Below are 23,086 nucleotides of genomic sequence, written 5' to 3' on the forward strand. Positions count from 1 at the left end.
CCAACCTAGACGTAAAATAGTTTTACCAATACTGCCTTTTGCCTGACATACAATGTTACAAAGATCTTTCCAAGGAAAATAAACAATCCAGCGTGAAATTGGAAAAATTATTATTTAAATCCCAAAACTGTCTGATCAGAGAATAACATAAGAGGTAGCCTGTGTAGTATAACATAATATTACTTTAGGTTTAGGGTCCTGACAGTCTTTTGCCATGGCAGCCATTTTGCACCCATCACCACCATTTTGACAGCAGGCTAAATGGCACAAATGAAGGCTGTGAGTGATTCACAGCACCGCATCAGTAATTTAGCTTTTATTTCTTCTTTGTTTTGTCTTTGGGCAGAGATGAGTATTCGGGCTGACACATCTTGCTCCTGCACCTCTGTGATAAGCCTGAGATCCACTGATGAATCAAACCTTTGAAAAAAATCAAAAAAAGAATGCTTCCCTGGTCGTGTATAAAAAGCAGAATCCAGGAGGAGGAGAACTGGAGGTGGTGGAGAGACAGATGGAGGACTGTGAGGAGTGGAGTTGCATTAACAAAATGAATTGCCATGATGCAGGTTGTGTGTGAAATGAGCAGCACAGTGCGGTTGCAAACAGCCTTATTATCATTACACTCAGCTAGCTGGCAATGGACAATTTTTGTCAAATGGTTTTAATCTGGTGTTGAGCCAAAAAAGACAGAGCAGGACAGGACAGACCGGAACAATACAGGACCAACAAAGGCGGGACAGTTGAGGAGTTGAGGAGAGGACAGGATAGAACAGGACAGGAGGGTGCTAGCGTTGGACAGAAGCAGTGTGACACTGGTTTAATTCTGAAGAGGACTTTTTACCAGCAGCATCTGATTGACAGGTCAGATGCTGCTTGTGTGTGTGTGTGTGTGTGTGTGTGTGTGTGTGTGTGTGTGTGTGTGTGTGTGTGTGTGTGTGTGTGTGTGTGTGTGTGTGTGTGTGTGTGTGTGTGTGTGTGTGTGTGTGTGTGTGTGTGTGTGTGTGTGTGTGTGTGTGTGTGTGTGTGTGTGTGTGTGTGTGTGTGTGTGTGTGTGTGTGTGTGTGTGTGTGTGTGTGTGTGTGTGTGTGTGTGTGTGGCGGGGGTAGTTGAAGTTGGCATTAAATCAGGGGAGAGCTGCCATCTCTGCCTGCTCTCTAGTCCTGTACGTACGTACATACACACACACACACAGCCTACACAAAGACTTGTGTAAGGAGAGCACAAGATGAAGAAAAAAAATAATTCCGCTATCTGTCACTCTTTTATTACCCCACATACACGCCCATGCACACATGCCTACACGGGCTCCATATCCAATCCAGATTGGTTGGCTTAATATTAACAAATGAAGCCCTCAGCTCTGGCTACATTTAAGGGGCCCCTGAAAGTAAGCATGTGTTTATTTTTACATTGAAAGAGGGGGGAGGTAAAGACTGAGGGTTTGAGGAATTGGGGGAGGGTAGAGGAGCAGGGAGGGGTTTCTTTGTGGTACTATACAGCAGAAGCAGAAGAGAGGATTACAAAATCCTGCCTGCTGTTGGAATGGTGTGCTGTACACTGATGTGAGGACACTTTCTATCTGCTGTTTTATGATGTAGAGCAACGTCTACTTCTCTACAAGATTCTCTCCTCATATGGTAGCACAGTGCTACCAAAGTGTAGTCTTCCGTCAGGTTTTGGATGAAGATGTCTACCTTTCCTAACTTTGTCTTGGTGTTGAGTTGAAAAGTGTGATTTTGAACCTTGGTGGAGGTACATTTGCCGTCTGTCCACCTCCACCCTGTCTCTTTCTACCTCTCTCTCGCAATGTCTCCTTTTCTTGTCCTTTATTGCATTGGCCTGGCAGAGCGCCCAAAGCTAGAGGGTTGGGGTGGGAAGGAGGCTGGGGGAGGGATTGTGTGGCTTGCGTAGCAGCTGACTGAAACAGTCATTATATTATGTAAAGCCAAGCAGTGGCAGCAGTATTGGCTGGGAGGAGGGGGAGGTGGAGGGGAAGAGTGTGAGATGCCAGTTACTGACGCGCAGCACAAGGCCAACCGTGATTGGCTCATCAGCGCCGTTCTCAGTTGTGCTTTCTGGCTCATTAAAGGTGGAGGCTCGGCAGAGGTTGCAGTGGCTGCTTGTGTTTTTCCCCCAGCAAATGGAGGCGACGACTGTGCTCCACCGCTGCGTCACAAATTAATTAGAGAAGAAGTAGTGGTTGTGAGGGCCGTGCTGTACAGTCATTAAGACTCCTCCCTGTGTTAAAGAGGCTGCTGTAGATGTGATGGATAACGGAGATGTTAAGGACAGAATTAACAGATTAGAGTAGTGGCAGCCACAGCACGATGATACAATAGATGAGGAGAAACGATAGAATGACACTAGCAGGAATAATCTGCTAATAGGAAGCTGATTAAGTGATAATAGGCCAATTAAATCTTTGTCTGAATTACAGTCATTGATGCTCTTCCGTACATGACATTTTTGCCAAATTCAGTGTCAATCCAGTTGTTCTTAATGCTGTGGCGCAGTGCTGGAAATGAAAGCAGCCATTTGCATGTTGTCTGGCCACACACATACAGCACTGTCTGTTATCATGGAGGAGAAGTCTGCAGATTTAGTTGATCACATATGTTTTATACCAAACAGACAAACAGTGAACAGGATATGTTCCCTCCATAACTACAGAACTACAAATAATGTAAACTAATGTAAACTACATTACTGCTGCTGAATCCTATGGATACAGACCTCGTTTCCAATGAAGGGGGGACTTTTTCTGAAACATATATAAAAACATAATACAATGATTTGCAAATCCTTTTGAACCTATATTCAATATATAAACAAAGACAATATATTTAATGTTCAAACTTATAATAATAATAATAATAATAAATAATAAATAATAATAATAAATAAACAGTTGCTTAACACTCCTGGGTCTCTGTCGTATTTTGTGCTTCATAATGCTCCACACATTTTCTGTGGAAGACAGGTCTGGACTGCAGCAGGCCAGTCTAGTACCTGCACTCTTTTACTACAAAGCTGCTCCTGTCATCGTCTTGCTGAAATAAGCAGGGACGTCGCTGAAAAAGACGTTGCTAGGATGGCAGCATGTGTTGCTCCAAAACCTGTATGAACCTTTCAGCTTTAATGATGCCTTCACAGATGTGAAAGTTACCCATGATGCCATGGGCACTAACACACCCCCAAACCATCATAGATAGGGATGGGAATTGATGAGAAATTATCAATAAAATTGTCGATTCTGCTTATTGATAAGATTCCTTTTCAATTCCATATCAGTGTGTTACATCCCTGGTGTGCATGGGAGAGATGGGGGTTAGCTGATGTCTTAAAACACGTCTTTTCCTATTTTTCTATAAGGTATCTTAATAACAGTCTTGTATGTAGTACCTGGAAGCAATGCTTGGGTAAAAGTATCTTACCAGAAAATAACTTTGGTAGAAGTTAAAGTCACTTTTTTGAATATCACTTGATTAAAAGTCTTCAAGTATCGGATATTTAGTATCAAAAGTAAATTTCTGAAAATAAATGTACTTAAGTATTGCAAGTAAAAGTACAAAAACTTTGATTATAACTGTATTGGGACTTGAACAGGCTTATGTTAACCAATGTTAATGTAGAGCCTTATTTACTTATTTTTGTGTAATTTAGTATTTGGAGCGCTATCCCGATTTTCACTACTAGGGGGCCTCACCTCCCAGTTAGACGGCACGGGGTGGTTATAGCCAGCTCTCGTTTGGAGAAAGAGACACACAACACATCTCATCGTTTTTCTGTGTCCACAGGGGCCTGTAGCCAGAAGATTCAGGCGAGTGACAGTAGCACTGTATGCTCCGCTGCCCTCCAGCACTCCAGTACTTTCAGCTGTTTGCTGGATGCTTTCTCTTTTCGTGCAGCCATGTCCCGCCCTACTCTTCTTCTGACTTGCTAAACACGTTCGGTAGGTTGAAAGCAAGAGCTGCCATTGGAGTGGTATCTCTAACAGTGAAAACCATAACCCTCATCTATAATGACGGTGCAGGAATACTATGTATGCCACGACACAGGAACGCCTAGAGTTGTTGGAATTGATAACATAGGCATTTACAATGTGTAGCCAGTTCCAAATAAGAACCGGTTCTCAATTCCCAACCCTAATCCAGATGCTGGCTTTTGAACCTTTCTCTGATAACAATGAGGATGGTCCTTTTCCTCTTTGGCCCAGAGGACACGACATCCATGATTTCCAAAAACAACTGTAAATGTGGACTCGTCGAACCACAGCACACTTTTCCACTTTGGGTCAGTCCGTCTCTGATGAGCCGCGTCCCAGAGAAGCTGGTGTTGTTTCCGGGTGTTGTTGATATATAGATTTCTTTTTGCATGGTAGAGTTTTAACTTTAACCTTTTAACACATTCAAGTGACAATGGTTTTCTGAAGTGTTCCTGAGCCCACATGGTAATATCCTTTACAGAATGATGTTACTTTTTATTGCAGTGCTGCCTGAGCGATCGAAGGTAACGACATTCAGTGTTGGTTTTCGGCCTTTCAGCTTACGTGCAGAGATTTTTCCAGATTCTCTGAATCTTTTGATGATGTTATGTACTGTAGATGATGAAATTCCTAAATTCCTTGTAAATTCATTGCAATTGTTTGTTTGTTTAGAAACGTTGTTCTTAGACTGTTGGACATTATGCTCACACAGCTGTTCACAAAGTGGTGAACCTTGCCCCATCCTTGCTTCTGAGCGCCTGAGCCTTTCGGGACTGCTCATTTTATACCCAATCATGCCACTCACCTGTTTCCAATGAACCTGTTCACCTGTGAAATGTTCCAAACAGGTGTTTTTGGAGCATTCCTCAACTTTGAATATTTGCAAAAAACTACAATAAAGTTTATCAGTTTATCTCTTTCTCTCACCCCATTTCCTGTCTGTTCTATTTAATAATAAAGGCTTGAAAAACTGAAAAAAAATCTTGTATTTTAATGTATTGAATTGAATATAAGTTGAAAAGGATTTGTAAATGATTGTATTCTGTTTTTATTTACGTTTTATCCAGAAAAATACTCGATAAAACAATAATACTTTCAAAAAGTTGTCTGACCTATTGAAAAGAAAAAAGAAAACGCATAACTGTAGGGCGTATACATGACAAATATGTAGGTTTTCCCGTTCTGGGCCCGGTTTTTCAAAAGTTGTCCATCCACATCGCCTCGCCACAAGAAACATCTACGTCCATTAAGGTCTCACTTAATCCAGTCGTCATCAATACCATTAAAATTTGGATGCAGTTCAGGAAGCCGCACAGCTTGCACAGGGCTTCAACCCTTGCCACCGTTTTGAATAACTATGCCTTTCTCCCTTCCTGCACTGATCCTATGTTTCGATATGGTCAGATAAGGGCCTCAAAACGCTTGATGCCCTGTATGACAATGGTATTTTTACATCCATTGTATCTATATGGGACCAACACAGCCTACCTAATTTTCCAAACCGAAGTTTAGATGGACCAATTCCTTTCTCTCAACGTAAAACACAAATGACTGATATCTGTAATTTATAATAAGATTGCTCTTCTGAGCCAAGTCCCCACTGTATCACCTAGAAGTGCATGGGAAAAGGATTTGGGGGTGGACAGGTCCAGTGGAGGGACATTCTGAAACTGGTCCACTCATCTTCGATTTGTGCCAGGTACAGCCTATCACAGTGAAAGGTGCTCCATAGAACGCATTTCACCAACGCTAAATTGGCTAAGATGTACCCTAGTCACAGTGATGCTTGTAATCGTAGTAAGCAGTCCCCAGCTGACCATGCACACATGTTCTGGACGTGCCAGAAGCTTGCTGAATTTTGGTCCGATATATTCCAAACACTCAAACAGCAAATTCTTAACACAAATTTGGAACCAAATCCCCTGACTGCTCTTTTTAGGCTTCCTCTGTCTAAAAATCTTTACTACCCTTCTCGCCAGACGTAACATTCTTCTTAAATGGAAATATGTTTCTCCACTAACTCACAACAGTTGGATACATGAAATTTTACATGTTTTTAGTCTACACTTAGAGAAGTTAAGGTTTTAAAAGAAGGGGTCTTTGACATCATTCCACAAAACCTGGGACCCACTGATGACACTTAGTAATAGTCTTAATGTTATTCCTGATGATGCTTTGGACACTTCATACTTGGAAGGAGAGACCCGCCCCCCCCCCCGCCCCGCTTTTTTTTTTCTTTAATTACCTATTATTTACAGTTTTTACTCTATTGTACTCTGATTGTACCTTAATTATCTACTTATGTTAATTATCTAGTTGTTTACTGTGACTACACCTGACATGGGTTGTTGGAAGGGATCGTGGGATTCATGTTGGGGTTTTTTCTTTTTCACTTTAAAACAGATATTCTGACCCAGTATGCATACATTGTACTTTTTTTTTGCCTGTCTGCAAAAAGTTAATAAAGTGATTTTGGAGAAAAAAAAGTCACTAGGATTGGTTAATCTGCGTATCTTTAGAGCGGTCCATGAACTAGCAAATAGTGGGACTTGGCTAAGGAAAAAAAAAAACTGATGTCTGTGCAGAGCATAGAACAGCAGTGGATACAATGTTCCCTACAGATGATACTACGATCTCTGCTTTGGTACATCGTCAGCACGTTCTAATCGTTCACAATCTATTATTGTCATATCGCCCACCCCTATCACAATGCATTCTGTGATTCCCAAAATGGCGCTTTTTGCAAAACTGCTTGTGTCTGTGACCGCAGCCCTACATACTACTGGACCTGTCAGCCTGTGTCTGGGCTGAGCTCCTCCGACTATGCTCGTTATCTACTGTCAGTGCTGATCTTTGTGAATCGTACGTTTTTTGTAGTGAGTCTCATTTGCACCAAATATCTCTGCATATTTCATTTAAATATGCCCAGATAGCACAGGAGCAGCAAAACGCGACCTGCTTTGCGGCACAGTTAGGGTTGCATTTCACCCTTTGCAGGTACTTGGACAATGACAAGGTTTCTTTTTGTCTTTTTTGTGCAGGTTAAGTATTAGCTTCAATCACATTGTGAATTAATCTATTCGTTGTAGTATTAACAGAACTACAATGTTTGTTTTTGGACCATAACCATGCTTTTACGTGACAGCTTATTCGTTTTTTTTGTCTCCTAACTGTACAGATGTCATTTACAGCTGGCTGTGTCCAGGTTGATTAATTCACATTCCGTTTTTAGTGTGTTATGTGTGTATTCATACTGGCATTACATTGTCCTTTCCAAAAACCAATAACATGTAAATACTAGGTGGGAACAGTTCCATTACTACTAAAAAGGTGTTCATGTTCCATACCTGGCGTCTCTTAGACACTTTTAATAACAATATTAATACGTTTTTGAAAGAACAATAAGGCCTGGGTTGCAATAGAAAACAAGTAGAGATCTTGATAGTTGATGTTTGATTAAACCCTTTGTCCTCGTTTGTCTCCTTCAGGATGGAGCGGATGTCAGAGGAGGCGCTGAGGCTCAACCTGCTGAAGAGAGGCCTGGAGTCACCAAGCGAGCGAGAGGAGGCGCTGGCCAAGCGCCTCAAAATGGAGGGCCACGAGGCTATGGAGCGCCTCAAGATGCTGGCACTACTAAAACGCAAGGACCTAGCTGACCTGGCAGCCCTAGAGGTTGCAGGGCCCCTGGCAGAAGGGAAGGGGCCCGGAGTCAGTACGCTCCACCACCAGAGCCTAATGGGTTCTGCTTATGAAGAGAAGTTGAATGGGAGTCTGAGGCTGGGAGGCCACAGTAGCCATATTGGACCCAGTAAGAATGGGAAGGAAAATATCCTGGATGAGCCGGTGGATATGAGCGCTGGGAGAAGATGGTGAGAATCAAGTATTTACACATAATAACAGTGGACTCGGGGTCAAACGGCTGCCACTCGCTTGTCCCACAGAACAAAGTCTATTTTTGATGCGCTTGTGAAGTGACATTTGCTTAAGTCACACAAATATCTCACTGTGTTTTGAACTTAACAGCATCTGCATTGATTGATCAAGGCTTCAAGTCTGTCTGCCAATTTTCTGCTGGCTTGGCTCGACTAGATTACAACAAATAAACTGATTGACTGACTGCTACAGTGTCAGAGAGTTAAGAAGTAAGATGAAACTTAACCCTGTGAATATTCTCATTTGTCCAGGTCATCGTTATCCACAAAGCAATTTCAGTCAAAAGCAACTGTACTTGGTTATTTGTCTCGGAAGACGAGATGTTTCACCTCTCATCCAAGAGGCTTCCTCAGTTCATGTACCCAACTGACCAGGCTGGGACTGGTCCAACTAAGAGCGTACTCACACTGTCCTTCCAGACCGCGACCCGGGCTTTAGGGTACTTCTCCCCCCCTCCCTCTCCCCCCCGCGCCCCAGCCCCGTTTGTACTCACAATGCCAGGGCCGGCCAATGCTTCTTGCTGTCCATACACCATCACGCCGTAACACGTCACACGCATTGATCGCGTGTGTGTGGCTTTGTTTACAAATCTTTCCACAGACCTCTGAGTTTTTGTGCGTCTTGTCGACTGTTTTTGAATATTTTCATCCGACCAAATCTGCAGTAGACACTCCACCTCCGCATCACACCAACATGAACCTTTCACCGCCATTGTTGTTGTTGTTAAATGTCCGCGCATGGTCCGTCCTTCTATTTACATGTCCGAACAGGCGGACATAACGCTACTGCGGTAGGGCTCGTGCTCGTGCTCGCACACGTGCCACGCTCGTGCTCGTACATGTGCAAGCGGCTCCGCTAAAGCCCACCTCTTTCAAGCGGGCCGTGGACGGTCCGCTGGCCGCAGTTGTGCGCGGAGCGGGTGCACTCACACTGCTTAAAGGTACTAGGCTTTAGCTGAAAAACCGGTTTTGGCCCCGGCCAGAAGGACAGTGTGAGTAGGCCCTCACTGGTGTGGAGATCCAGGTATTTAACCTTTCACAAGGCCTATGATATCCCTGGAACCCTTTGTGCTCCAAGTGCCAACAAACTTCGATAGAGTGACAGTCGTTGGTGGGAAGTAGGTTTCGACTTTGTTAGTGCTCTATTGAGTCTTAACGACAGTCGTTGGAGTCACAGGATGCCATTTGTGACCAGTTGTTCTTTGAGGTTAGATTGTTGAATCTCCTGGGAAGGGATGAAAGGGGAGCATTGTAAATTGGAGATAAGTGGTGTCTCAGACCTCGACTTTTGCATAGATGGCTTCTTTTACTCTTCTTTCAAACCATCTGTCCTCTCTGTCCACGATGTGGACATTGTTGTCATCAAATGAGTGGGCTTTCTCCTTGAGATGTGTGGACAGCAGAGTCCAGACCTGAGGAGTGAGCTCTCCTGTGTTGGGCCATGCATTTATGCAGTGGTTGTTTGGTTTCTCCAATGTAGAGATCTTTGCATTCCTTGTTGCATTGGACAGCGTAAACCAGATTGCTTTTGTGGCTGTGTGGTGTTCTATCTTTGGGATGTACTAGTCTCTGTCTATGTGTGTTACTGGGTTTGAAATACACAGGGATGCAGTGTTTGGTGAGGATCCTCCTGAGTTGCTCTGATACCCCAGCCACATACGGAATGACTATGTTGTTTCTCTTGTTTTCTTTTTCTTTTTCACCCACTTTGGTTTTCTTTCTGGAAGCAGCTGCCGTTTTCACAAAGGTCCAGCTGGGGTAACCACAAGTTGTGGGGGCGCCTCTCAGGTGCTTGCGTTCTTCCCCTTGGGCCTGTGAGCTGGTGGGTACATTATAAGCTCTGTATCGCAGTGTTCTGACAACTCCAAGCTTGTGTTCCAGGGGGTGGTGGGAGTCAAACAGTAGATATTGATCTGTGTGAGTGGGTTTTCTGTATACCCCAGTGTGGAGGCTCCTGTCTCAATATGGACGTCACAGTCTAAGAAAGCCAAACTGTTGCCCTTGACTTCTTCTCTGGTGAACTTGATGTTTCTGTCCAGTGAGTTTATATGTTCTGTAAAAGTTTGCACCTCTTTGGATTTGATTTTAACCCATGTGTCATCCAAATATCTGAACCAATGGCTTGGGGTTACTCCTTTGAAGGAGTTCAAAGCATTTTCCTCTACCTCCTCCATGTATAGATTTGCCACAATAGGGGATACTGGTGAACCCATGGCACAGCCGTGTTTTTGTCTGTAAAAAGTGCCATTAAACTGGAAATATGTGGTGTTCAGGCACAAATCCAGAAGTTGGTAAATGTGGTCTGGTTTGAGATTTGTTCGTTTGTGTAAGGAGTTGTCCTGTGTGAGCCGCTTTCTTACTGTGGCCAGACCTTCCATGGTTGGAATACAGGTGAAGGAAGTCAAGTCGTAGGATACCATTGTTTCACCAAGTCATTTTTATGACAATGAGCTTTCTTTATGGATTTTCGGGAGCCCGTACAAGCAGGGGGTTAAGTCCTGGGGATAGAGCCTGTAATATTCATCTCATCTCATCTTCATCCGCTTATCCGGGGTCGGGTCGTGGGGGCAGCAGCTTTAGCAGGGGACCCCAAACTTCCCTTTCCCGGGCCACATTAACCAGCTCTAACTGGGGGATCCCAAGGCGTTCCCAGGCCAGTGTGGAGATATAATCTCTCCACCTAGTCCTGGGTCTTCCCCGAGGCCTCCTCCCAGCTGGACGTGCCTGGAACACCTCCCTAGGGAGGCGCTCAGGGGGCATCCTTACTAGATGCCCGAACCACCTCAACTGGCTCCTTTCAACGCTAAGGAGCAGCGGCTCTACTCCGAGTTCCTCACGGATCGCTGAACTTCTCACCCTATATCTAAGGGAGACTCCAGCCACCCTCCTGAGAAAACCCATTTCGGCCGCTTGTACCCGCGACCTCGTTCTTTCGGTCATGACCCAGCTTTCATGACCATAGGTGAGGGTAGGAACGAAGATTGACCGGTAGATAGAGAGCTTTGCCTTCCGGCTCAGCTCTCTTTTCGTCACAACGGTGCGGTAGAGCGACTGCAACACCGCCCCCGCTGCTCCGATTCTCCGGCCAAACTCACGCTCCATCTTCCCCTCACTCGTGAACATGATCCCGAGGTACTGTTTTTTTTTAATGACCCCTTCTTTTTGTAGTTGCTGTAGACACTCCCAACCTTCTTTTTGTAACCGCTGGTAGGTTTCGTTTCAGAGTTTCATAAGTGTTAGAGTCACTAGTGCAGAGATCTTTGCTTGGTAATCAGTTTAATTGAGAACTGTATCGCTAAACAGAGGAGGAGGTCTGAGACACCACTTATCTCCAATTTACAATGCAGCCCTTTCATCCTTTCCCAGGAGATTCAACAATCTAACCTCAAAGAACAACAGGTCACAAATGGCATCCTGTGACTCCAACGACTGTCGTTAAGACTAAATAGTGCGCTAAGGAGGACGAAACCTTCTTCCAACCAACAGTTGTCATGCTAACGACGGTCGTTGGCACTTGGAGCACAAAGGGTTCCAGTAACATCATCGGCCTTGTGAAAGGTTAAATATCTGGATCTCCACACCAGTTAGTTGGACCAGTCCCAGCCTGGTCAGTTGGGTACATGAACTGAGGAAGCCTCTTGGAGGAGAGGTGAAACATCTCGTCTTCCTAGAAAAATAACCAAGTACAGTTGCTTTTGACTGCTTTGGGGATAAGCCTGTGAATGTTCTCATGTGTTCCGGTCATCATTATCCACAAGGCAATATCAGTCAAAAGCAACTGGACTTGGTTATTTGTCTGTTTGGGGATGAAACTTAACATAAACACTTTTAACCCTTAACTACTAATTCATTGACATTTATGAAACGAGAGACAGAAGACTGGTGACTCCCTACCTTTGAAGCATCATAGTCGTTGTTTGTCATCATATTTTTGAGGGGCTTACACCGGGGCACGACGGACGCGACAATGTGTCGCATGATCATATTTATCATTATATGATCAAGCGACACGTTTTGAACGACAGGCAGTTAGCGAGTAGCTGCCTTAAGCTCTGCCAGGAGGTGCTAAATGAATAGTTATGCTTGTGCTAACCAAGTCTGAAGGCTTCTAAAAGAACAGGAAAGAGCTCTCAGATGAAGTTCCGGATAGATCAGACCGGAATACGCTTCACTCTGTAGTGACGGCTTTCTTCTTCTTCTGGATTTCTGGGAGACTAGATGCCTAAAGACACGTTGCTGCCATACACAGGTCAGAGTTATATCCATTATTTTATTATATCCATAGGAACAGTCTGGTTTCCCTGATACAGTCAAGGACTGCAACAATGGCGGCTTTGGTGATCCCCTGGATGTAATCCCGGAGAACTTGATGAAGCTTACTGCAATCTGGACACTGATTGGCTGTCGTGCGACACGCCTGAAAAGTTCAAAATTTTTAACTCGCCTGTTGGACGCGTTTGACACGTTTGAAGCGGCATCGCGTCCATCTTGTTGCACAATATGCACCTAACTTCGCACCCGTGTGAACGCACCTTTAGGATGCACGTAGGCTCATTGAAATTGGCACACAGGTCAGAAGTGGCACAAGTTTATTGGGGTCAGGTGTGGCCAGTGGGTTCCATAGTGCTCCCAAACATACGCCCTGGTTGTGATAAAGGTCTTTTGATGTTCACGAAATTTGGTGGGATCATTGCTGTCATTTTGAAAAACATATTGGCAGTTTTTTTTAATTATTATTATTATTATTGCATTATCATTGATCCAAGGTATGGCAGCTGCTATCCCTTGTCATACAACTACGAAGGGTTGTGTGTAACACAAACCCATTTATTTCCTATAAATTCTTCACAATAAAAGTCCCCTGTTACTTTATTTTAAAGCTTTTATTTTAAAGCAGCAAAATCAGGAAATGTTTCCATCAAAACTAACTTAACGCGAGTCCTATTCAGCTGAAAGAAATTCAAACTGTTCAAATAAAGAAGATATCTGAAAGTAAAAACAGAGAAAGTAAACTTTAGACCACATAGTTTCACTTAGAAGCTACAAAAGTACCGAGAGCTGAACACAGAGACTTTAAAGACATCTGTCTCCCTACTGCCCTGTGCACACAGCTTTCTTTGAGGGGGAGAAGGGGCTCCTCGGCATGGCTGCAGTCGGCCACCCCCTGTCACTCAGCCGCCCAGGAGCTGCTGCTGACAGACGGGCAGAGACGGTTACAGAACACAGTCGTGACGATTGAATGTAACGCTTTTAAACAGGGGTGGAGTGGCCGGCAGCCAATAAGATCAATTGAACCGGCCGACAGACTGCTCTGCACAGCCTGTCTGTCTACATCTCACTCATGGTTGCTAGAGTGTCAGACTCTCATTAATCCAGCCTACTGACTTTTGTTTAGCCTCCAATCTTGATCTAATTATTTTTATTCAGACGTTATATTACTTTCATGAGCACAAATATAAAATGGCCAATGATTTAATTAGTTTTTTCGTTCATAAATTAATGTAGAATGGTTGGAGCAAAGCCTCATGGGAAATGGGAACTGCGTATCGCTCCAATAATCGCTCCAAGTTTATCCATGAACGAATGGGAGGGTGGCTGGAGTCTCCCTTAGAGATAGTGTGAGAAGTTCAGCCATCCGTGAGGAACTCGGAGTAGAGCCGCTGCTCCTTTGCGTTGAAAGGAGCCAGTTGAGGTGGTTCGGGCATCTAGTAAGGATGCACCCTGGGCGCCTTCCAAGGGAGGTGTTCCAGGCACGTCCAGCTGGGAGGAGGCCTCGGGAAAGACCCAGGACTAGGTGGAGAGATTATATCTCCACACAGGCCTGGGAACGCCTCGGGATCCCCCAGTTGGAGCTGGTTAATGTGGCCCGGGAAATGGAAGTGTGGGGTCCCCTGCTAAAGCTGCTGCCCCCGCAACCCGACCCCGGATAAGCGGGAGATGAGATGAGAATTGGGATGAATGAGCGGCTGTCAGACAGAGAGAAAGCGGGCAAGGTTGAAGTAGTGGATTTTCTTACAGTGGAAAAGGAATCAGATTTGCGTGTTTGATTTGCTCAGTTGCACCTGATGGAGGGCAAGAAGAGAAAGGAGGGGCTGAAAAGGCCAAAATGAAGAAGAAGCAGAGGCTGGAGGAGAGTGCATCAAAATGGGTCAAAAATGACAGACTTATCCCGAACAACCAGGCGTCAACTAGTGCTGCAGGTGAGTTGGCAAGAAAACGGTTAGCTCAAGCTTTGACATTGTTGCGAATTAGCATAACATTTGAGCTGAGTTGTTCATTCACGGTATGCACCGCAAGTTTTACACACACACACACACACATACACACTCACTTGCTCACTCACACACTCACTCACTCACTCACTCACTCACTCACTCACTCACTCGCTCGCTCACTCACACTCACACACACACACACACACACAAACACACAGCTGTCATTTAACTTGTGTCAGAATAACAGCAGTCTCAGTCAGTACAGATCAGTGGGCTCTGTTGGCTTGGGCCAGTTGTAGGCCGGTGCAGTCAGAATTGTCCCAGTGGATTTTTGTGTCCCACTCCGCGCCTGCTTCTAAACATGCGTCTGGTGGGAATTCTCTGTAATGGGGCGTTCAAACCAAACGCAATAGATGCAAATTGAGCGATAACTCTACATTGAAAATCATTGTAAATGGCGCGATTCATGCGGAGGCGGAGCGAATGGAGCGAAGCGAATAAAGTGGGACATCACACCGCAACAGCCAGTCAGCATTGAGATTGCGGTAAGCGGTAAACTTTGATGACCAAAGTTCTTTGTGAGACATCCAGGGGCTCACCGGGATCACCAAAGCCACTATTGTTGCAGTCCTTGAGGGAAGTCTGTTCCTGTGGATATAATATAATGGATATAACTATGAACTGTGAATGGCAGCAACATGCCTTGAGGCATCTAATCTGCCGGAAAACCAGAAGAAGAAAGCCGTCAGTGGAGTGTGAAGCTGAGGAGACCAGGCAGCACCCTGTACAGCTACTCACTGAAGGCCTGATCTCACTACAACACATGTATGCTACATGCGATACACGTGAATGAAGCGATGATCGAAAATGTGACAAATATGAGCAAGCGGCGCGATACAAGCATCTGAAGTGTTTGTATTCGCATCATTCTCGTTTGGTGTAAACGCAACTTAATAGAATGTTAGCGCGCCATTCATGTCTCGCTCATGTCTCGTGTCTGGGAGGGATTGTGTGTAGAGATGCAGTGTTTTGTTTTTTTCTTGTCAGCAGGACAAACTTTAAGCATTTGGCTTCATAGATGCATTAAAACTGAGACAGATCCACTAAATGGATAATGGTAACAGGTACAAGACTGAAGTCATCAAAAAAAAATCAGCAACTAACCGAAAGTGAAGGTGAAAAGGGCTACTCATGGACTGCGAAATTCATTTCAATTTTATACAAATTGCAATATACAAATCGCAGGGGGCGCTATATTTGTGAAAGGCAATATATATGTCAAAAGTACTCATTGTTTTTGTATGTGTTTTGTATGTGTTTGTGTGCTACTCTCCAGCTTTTGTCACCCCACCTGCCCCCTGTTATCAGAATCAGAATCGGCTTTATTCACCACATATGTGCAAACAGACAAGGAATTTGACTCCACAATACACAGAAAAACACAGAAAAATACAAAATAAAAATAAAGTATTTACCAAAGAAGACAAGATGAATATATAAACATGTTTAGTGCAAATGGGCATGCAATGGCAGGGGGATTATGGGGAGATCAGGGAGATGTCCTGGGGGAAGAAACTGTTTTTGTGTCTGGTGGTCTTGGCATACAGAGCTCTGTAACGCCTACCAGAGGGAAGAAGTTCCTACAGTTTCTGTGCCGGGTGTGAGGGGTCTGATCCTTCCGGCCCGATGATTTCTGCAGACCTGATTGTCCGTTGCAGTCTGTTCCTGTTTGGTGGCCGAACCAAACCAGACAGTGATTGATGTGTGCAGGACAGACCGGATGATGGAGGTGTAAAAGATGATGAGCCGCTCCTGAGGCCAGTTGAACTTCTTCAGCTGTCGCAGGAAGTTCAACCTCTGCTGGGCCTTCTATGTCTATGTGGGACTTCCACTTGAGATCCCAGGTGATTGTGGTTCCCAGGAACTTAAAGGAGTCCACAGTAGACACAGTGCTGTTGAGGATGGTGAGGGGGGGGTGAGTGGGTGGGTTCCTCCTAAAGTCTACGGTCATCTCCACAGTCTTGAGTGGGTTTAGCTCAAGACTGTTCTGACCACACCAGAGGACCAGCTGGTCAACCTCACGTCCGTAGACGACCTCATCACCGTCCCTGATTAGGCCAACTACTGTTGTGTCACCTGCAAACTGCAACTACTGTTGGGAAAAAACACACCCCATGGGGGCGCCGGTGCTGACCTAGTGCTGGAGGTGATGCTCCCCAGCCTCACTTGCTGCCTCCTGTCAGTGAGGAAGTTGTAGATCTAATGACAGGTGGAGGCCGGCGCTGTGAGAGTTTCTGGTGGAGGGTTTCTGGAATGATGGTGTTGAATGCAGAGCTGAAGTCAACAAACAGGATCCTGGCGTACGTCCCTGGGCTGTCGAGGTGATGGAGATAAAGTGCAGTCCCATGTTGACTGCATACTCCACCGACCTGTTTGCCCGGTAGGCAAACTGCAGGGGGTTGAGCAGGGGGCCTGTGATGAGCTTTAGGTGATTCAGCACCAGCCTCTCAAAGGACTTCATGACTACAGACGTCAGGTCTGTAGTCATTCAGCTCTGTGATGGTGGAGTGTTTGAAGCAGGAAGGGACTTCACACAGCTCCAGAGATCTGTTGAAGATCTGAGTGAAGATGGGTGTCAGCTGGTCAGTGCACATTCTGAGGCCGTCCTGGTCTTCTGTCTCTGGAAGAGCCGTTGCACCTCCTCCACTTTGACCTTCAGAGCCGGTGGGAGGTCTAAGTTGAGGGGGGAGGGGTTGGTGTCCGGGATGTCACAGAGGTTGAGGGCTGTGGATGGGTTAGGGTGGCGGGTGTGAAAACCGACAGTAGAAGCTGTTAAGCTTCTCTGCCAGTACAGCAGGGTCATTGGCTGTAAAAATGTTTTTCAGCTTCTCAGAGTTGCACCTCTTAGCCACTCTGATCTCCCTCGTTAGCCACAAAGACACTCCAATCTGTGCATTCAAAGCAGGCCTGTAACTCAGTTGTCCATCTCTTAACTCTCCTCACTATAGGGTTTGCTGATTTTAACTTCTGCCTGTAGATGAGTATAAGGTCGTACTTGGTCATCTGAGTATGAGGAGTCTTCTGCTGAAGGTGCACCTCTGCTAGACCAGTGTGTCATAGGGCGTACTCACACTGTCCTTCTGGCCGGGGCCAAAACCGTTTTTCAGCTAAAGCCTAGTACCTTTAAGCAGTGTGAGTGCACCCGCTCCGCGCATAACTGCGGCCAGCGGGCCGTCCACGGCCCGCTTGAAAGAGGTGGGCTTTAGCGGAGCCGTTTGCACATGTACGAGCACGAGCGTGCGCACGTGTACGAGCACGAGCCCTACGGCAGTAGCGTTATGTCCGCCTGTTCGGACATGTAAATAGAAGGACGGACCATGCGCGGACATTTAACAACAACAACAATGGCGGTGAAAGGTTCACGTGTGTGTGATGCGGAGGTGGAGTGTTTACTGCAGATTTGGTCGGATGAAAATATTCAAAAACAGTCGACAAGACGCACAAAAACTCTGAGGTCTGTGGAAAGATTTGTAAACAAAGCCACACACACGCGATCAATGCGTGTGACGTGTTACGGCGTGATGGCGTATGGACAGCAAGAAGCATTGGCCGGCCCTGGCAGTGAGAGTACAAACGGGGCTGGGGCACGGGGGGGAGAGGGAGGGGGGACAAGTACCCTAAAGCCCGGGTCGCGGTACGGAAGGACAGTGTGAGTATGCCCTAAGATGGACCATGCACTGGTAAATCCCAGAGCAGCATGGGAAACAGAGCGATAAGTGTCCTTTAAAACAGTGTAGCAGTGGTCCAGTGTGTTAGCATCCCTGGTGGGACACATTGTCATATATTGTATAATATGTGATGTCGCTTACAAGTTTTGGTACTTATGTAAATCTCTGCTTTTACAAAAGTTGGATCTTTATTTGTCATACAGTACAGACCAAAAGTTTAGACACACCTTCTCATTCAATAAGTTTCCTTTCTTTTCATGACTATTGACATTGTAGATTCACACTGAAGACATAAAAACTATGAATTATCACATGTGGAAATATGTACTTAACAAAAAAGTGTAAAACAACTGAAAATATGTCTTATATTCTAGTTTCAAGAGAATGCAGAGTGTGTGCAAAGCAGTGATCAGAGCAAAAGGCAGCTTAACACTTAATATGGATTAAAAGAGAACCTTTATTATTATTATTATTATTAATATTATTGAATTTAAACAAAGAGACAAGGCCTGGAAAAAATATTGAGCAACTTAGGATGTCTCTGATTGGAATGCTTATAAAGATTTGAGGAATAAATGTACAACTAAAACAAGAAATGCTAAAGCCAATTACTATAAAGACTACCTAACAACCACCTTTAAGAACCCCAAACAATTTCGAAGATTATCAATAGTGTAACTAATAAATCTACAAAAACTCAACTACTGCTTTTAAAATGAATAATGAGATTATTAGTGATTTAATATTAAAAGCCTTTAGTCAGCACTTATCATTTTTTGGCAGTTCTGTCTAATAATCACTGCTCTGCCTTAAACCCTGATTAACGAAAAGTCCGGAAGCTCCTTCTCCTTCAGAACGGGTCATTGACGATATAATCTCTGGAAGCAGTTGTGGTCCAGACGGGCTGGAGATTAAGGGCCCAGCCACACGAGAATGAAGGATGAGGATTTGGGAAGTCGCCAGATTTGGTGTTGGTGTATTTCTGTGGCAGTTACAGCGCCACACCCAAGCCCGGCATGTGTATTACAGTGCTTTCAGCTGGTTTCACTGGTTTCGTGTGGACGCAGATATTTCTTGAGCCAAGTCCGTGTGGATGGAACATTTTTCAAGAATGGATTCGATCATGTGGCTGGGCCCTAAATTCTTTAAATTGGCTTCTCAGGTTTTATAAAATTATTTTTTCAAAATTATTTGAAAAACCTTTTTTAAGCAATTATCCAATAATCTTTATTATCTCAACACCAATCTGGCTTTCAACCCTACTTCTCGACAACCACTGCTCCCACAAAATTAACCAATGACATACTATCCTCTTTTGATAATAATATGCCTACCGGTGCCATATTCATTGATCTGTCAAAAGCTTTCGATATGGTTGATCACTATCTCCTCCTAGATAAGCTATATGCAATTGGTCTTTCAACAGAATCAGTTTTATTTTAAATTATTTTCTTCACATTAGAAGTCAGTGCATCTCTTTTCATAATAATCAGTCAGACTTTAGTTAATAACAAAATGTGTGCCTCAAGGCTCAAGTTTGGGCCCCTTTTATTTTCTATTTTTGTCAACAATCTTCCACAAATCTGTTCCGACACGAAATTCCACAAATTCAGCACTACTTGCAATCAAATTTTAACTTGCTTCAAATAGGGTTTTCATCAAACAAGCTTCACCTAAATAAAAAAAATCTCATAGCATGTTTTTCAGTACTAGATCGAGTTTACAATCCAAAGACTGGTCCTTAAATTTTCTTGATGGAGCACCACTAGAAAATGTAGATGAATTTAACTACTTGGGCCTCTTGCTTGAATCTCAGTTATCCTTTAAATCCCAGATTGACTCAATTATAGAGAAAATGTACTGTCGTTTGAAATTACTTTATCATTCCATTGATTGTTTCACACTACAGGCCCAGAAAATAATTAATACAATTAATATTCCCAATTCTTGACTATGCAGTCATTATCTATCAGAACATCACAGAACCAAATCTTCGTCCTCTTACTGTGCTTTATAACAGCCTCTGTAGATCCTACAGGACTCATCACTGTACTCTTTACAGATCTTTGAATTGGTTAACCCCAAAGCCAGAAGATTCTTTGATTGGTTGTTGTTTATTTTTAAATGCATTCACTTTAATTTGCCTTCATTCAATTTCTAATTCCTTACAATACACACTATCACATACTGACATACTGATCACCTCTTTTTCCACACTCCTAGAATATTTAAAAGAATCTGGTCATCGCGCAGGCGGAAATAGTTACTCCATACTCCAGATATACAAACAACAAATATTATAACGACTAAACATATATTAGAGAAGATTTAAATTTACAGAAATTAATATTTAGAGTAGGGAAATATCAAGGATCAAGGATGTGGCCTAGGGATGTCCGATAATATCGGCCCACCGATATTATCGGCCGATATTGAGTTAAAAATGTAATATCGGGAATTATCGGTATCGGGTTTTTACAACCGATGTTAGTTCTGTAGGCTTCAGCATTTCCGAGTGTACCTGAATGCAACACGGGCCGTAGGCTTCAGCATTTCCGAGTGTACCTGAATGCAACACGGGCCGTTTACAGGCGCGTGCTTGATGACGTATAACAACAACAACACGCTCACTCGTAGGTTGCTAACCGTGGCTAACAAGCTTCAGCTCTCCCGGTGCATGAGATGTCCGTGGTTTGGAAGTATTTCCAAGTGTCATCTACTAACAGTAAATGTGCGCTTTGCAATGACTGCAAGGCGTTAGTTATGAGAGGAGGAAACAAGGCGTCTCCCTTTAATACATCACATTTAAACCCACCGCAAGAAGAACCATGCGGAGTTAAACGCTACATTTGTGCAGCACAGTGATGAAAAGAAGCAACAGCCGACACCGAGAAACAAACTTTTTCTATTGTTCAGGATGCCGGATTCACCAAACGTGTGGAGTTCCTCGAGCCACGTTATGTCTGTATAACGCCCAGTAGCAAGTATTTCTCAGACCAGTGCTTACCCGAACTGTACAGCGTTGTTTACCGTCACGTCGAGAAGGTAATTTCTGGTGCTGTATCCATTAGATCCAATACAGGTTAGCATGTTGAGCTTGACTGCTGATTTATTGATTGTATTATTTGTCAAGTTACTCAGTCTGGGAAAAGAAAACTAAGTTTGTTTACTACTGTGGACTGAAGCTATGCATCTTCCTTGTTGTGATGTTGTCTGTAGTGTGTTTGAGGCTAAATATTCTCTCTAAAAACACAAACAATTAAATGAATGGCACTTTTTTCAATAACTTATTTTGTACAGACTGTGTTTACATTTGAAAAGCCGTGTTGCATCTATGTATGCATCCAGTGGGGCATCACAATAAAATTAGGCATAATGTGTTAATTCCATAATAGGTGATATGTGATGAATTTTGGTGTAAAAAGGCTGCATATATCGGTATCAGGTGATATCGGTATCGGGTGATATCGGTATCGGAAATTAAGGGTTGGACAATATCGGAATATCGGATATCGGCAGAAAAGCCAATATCGAGCATCCCTAATGTGGCCCCTTTGGTCATCTGAGTATGAGGAGTCTTCTGCTGAAGGTGCACCTCTGCTAGACCAGTGTGTCATAGGGCGTACTCACACTGTCCTTCTGGCCGGGGCCAAAACCGTTTTTTCAGCTAAAGCCTAGTACCTTTAAGCAGTGTGAGTGCACCCGTTCCGCGCATAACTGCGGCCAGCTGGCCGTCCACGGCCCGCTTGAAAGAGGTGTTCACGTTGGTGTGATGCGGAGGTGGAGTGTTTACTGCAGATTTGGTCGGATGAAAATATTCAAAAACAGTCGACAAGATGCACAAAAACTCTGAGGTCTGTGGAAAGATTTGTAAACAAAGCCTCACACACGCGATCAATGCGTGTGACGTGTTACGGCGTGATGGCGTATGGACAGCAAAAAGCATTGGCAGGCCCTGGCAGTGTGAGAACAAAAGGGGCTGGGGCGCGGGGGGGGAGAGGGAGGGGGGACAAGTACCCTAAAGCCCAGGTCGCGGTCTGGAAGGGCAGTGTAGTACGCCCATAGAGAGGGTGTGAGACATTATCCAAGATAGACCGGAGCCTGGACAGCATCCTCTTCTCTGCCACGGTCATCAGGGTGTGCAGCTCCTCCCCAACGACATCACCGGCCCTCCTGATCAGTTTGTTCAGTTGTTGTCTGCGACCTTCAGCCCACTTCCCCAGCATGTGACAGCGACTGATCGCACTGGCCACTACAGACTCATAAAACATCATGATGTAGAGCAGGGGGGAGGGGTGGAATAGGTAGGTGTGAAATAAGGTGGTGAGGGGCAGACAAAGCGTCTGTTAGGAGGAGTAGGGGGAGGTAAAGTGGTTGAGGGGCCGGCAGCAGCAGAATCATGTGGGGGATGGCCCGCAGGCCTATTGAAAAATAGGTTCAGTTCATTGACCTGGTCTATACGGTCCTCCAACCCCGTGCTACCAGTCTTCTGGAAACCGGTGATTGTTTTCATGCCACTCCACACATCCCTCATGTTGTTTCACTGGAGTTTATTCTCCAGCTTTCTTCTATAATTGTCTTAAGCCTCCCTGATTTTCAGTTTCAGTACCCCTTGCACTCTCCTCACCTCTTCATGGTTGCCATCTCTGAATGCTCTCTTATTTTCATTCAGGATGGCCAACAAGGTTTTGTTGTTGGCGTAGCAGGTTACAGTCCAAGCTGGGACATTGCAGTTCACGCAAATATTTACGTAATCTGTGATGCACTCAGTGAGCCCATCGATGTCCTCCCTGTGCGGCTCGCAAAGTGCAGGCCAGTCAGTCACTTCGAAGCAGCCCTGCAGTGTCTCATAAGCTTCCTCAGACCACCTCCTCACAGTCCTTGTGGGTCGTGGGCTTCCTTTTCACCAGAGGAAAAGGAAGTCCTATGGCCCCGTCCATAACAATTCGACATCAGGGCTACAGAGCTGTTCTTTAACTGTGATATGACCAGGATTACACCATCTGCTGTTTACTAGAATGGCAAGCCCCCCCTCCTTTCCACTTACCACTCTCGGTGCAGTCCCGGTCAGCTCGAAAGGTGTGGAAGCCATCCACGGGGATGTTCTGGTCCTTAATGTCCCTGTGCAGCCATGTCTCCATGAACACATCAGACTGCACTCACGGTACTCCGGGTGGCTCTGCGTTAGCGCCGTCACTTCATCCATTTTGTTGTAGAGAGACCATA

General features: G+C 44.7%; 1 protein-coding gene across 1 annotated transcript in view; it reads left to right on the top strand.

Moving 5' to 3' along the window:
• Positions 1 to 23,086, top strand: part of gatad2b (GATA zinc finger domain containing 2B) — a 117,325-nt gene that overhangs the window by 66,996 nt on the left and 27,243 nt on the right. The window contains exon 2 of the mRNA XM_083925399.1: positions 7,474 to 7,854. Coding sequence (XP_083781525.1) covers positions 7,475 to 7,854 — 380 coding nt within the window. The 5' untranslated portion in view covers position 7,474. The remainder of the gene's footprint in view (positions 1 to 7,473; positions 7,855 to 23,086) is intronic.

Source organism: Echiichthys vipera, assembly GCF_963691815.1.
Source record: "Echiichthys vipera genome assembly, chromosome: 13".
Lineage (NCBI taxonomy): Eukaryota > Metazoa > Chordata > Actinopteri > Perciformes > Trachinidae > Echiichthys > Echiichthys vipera.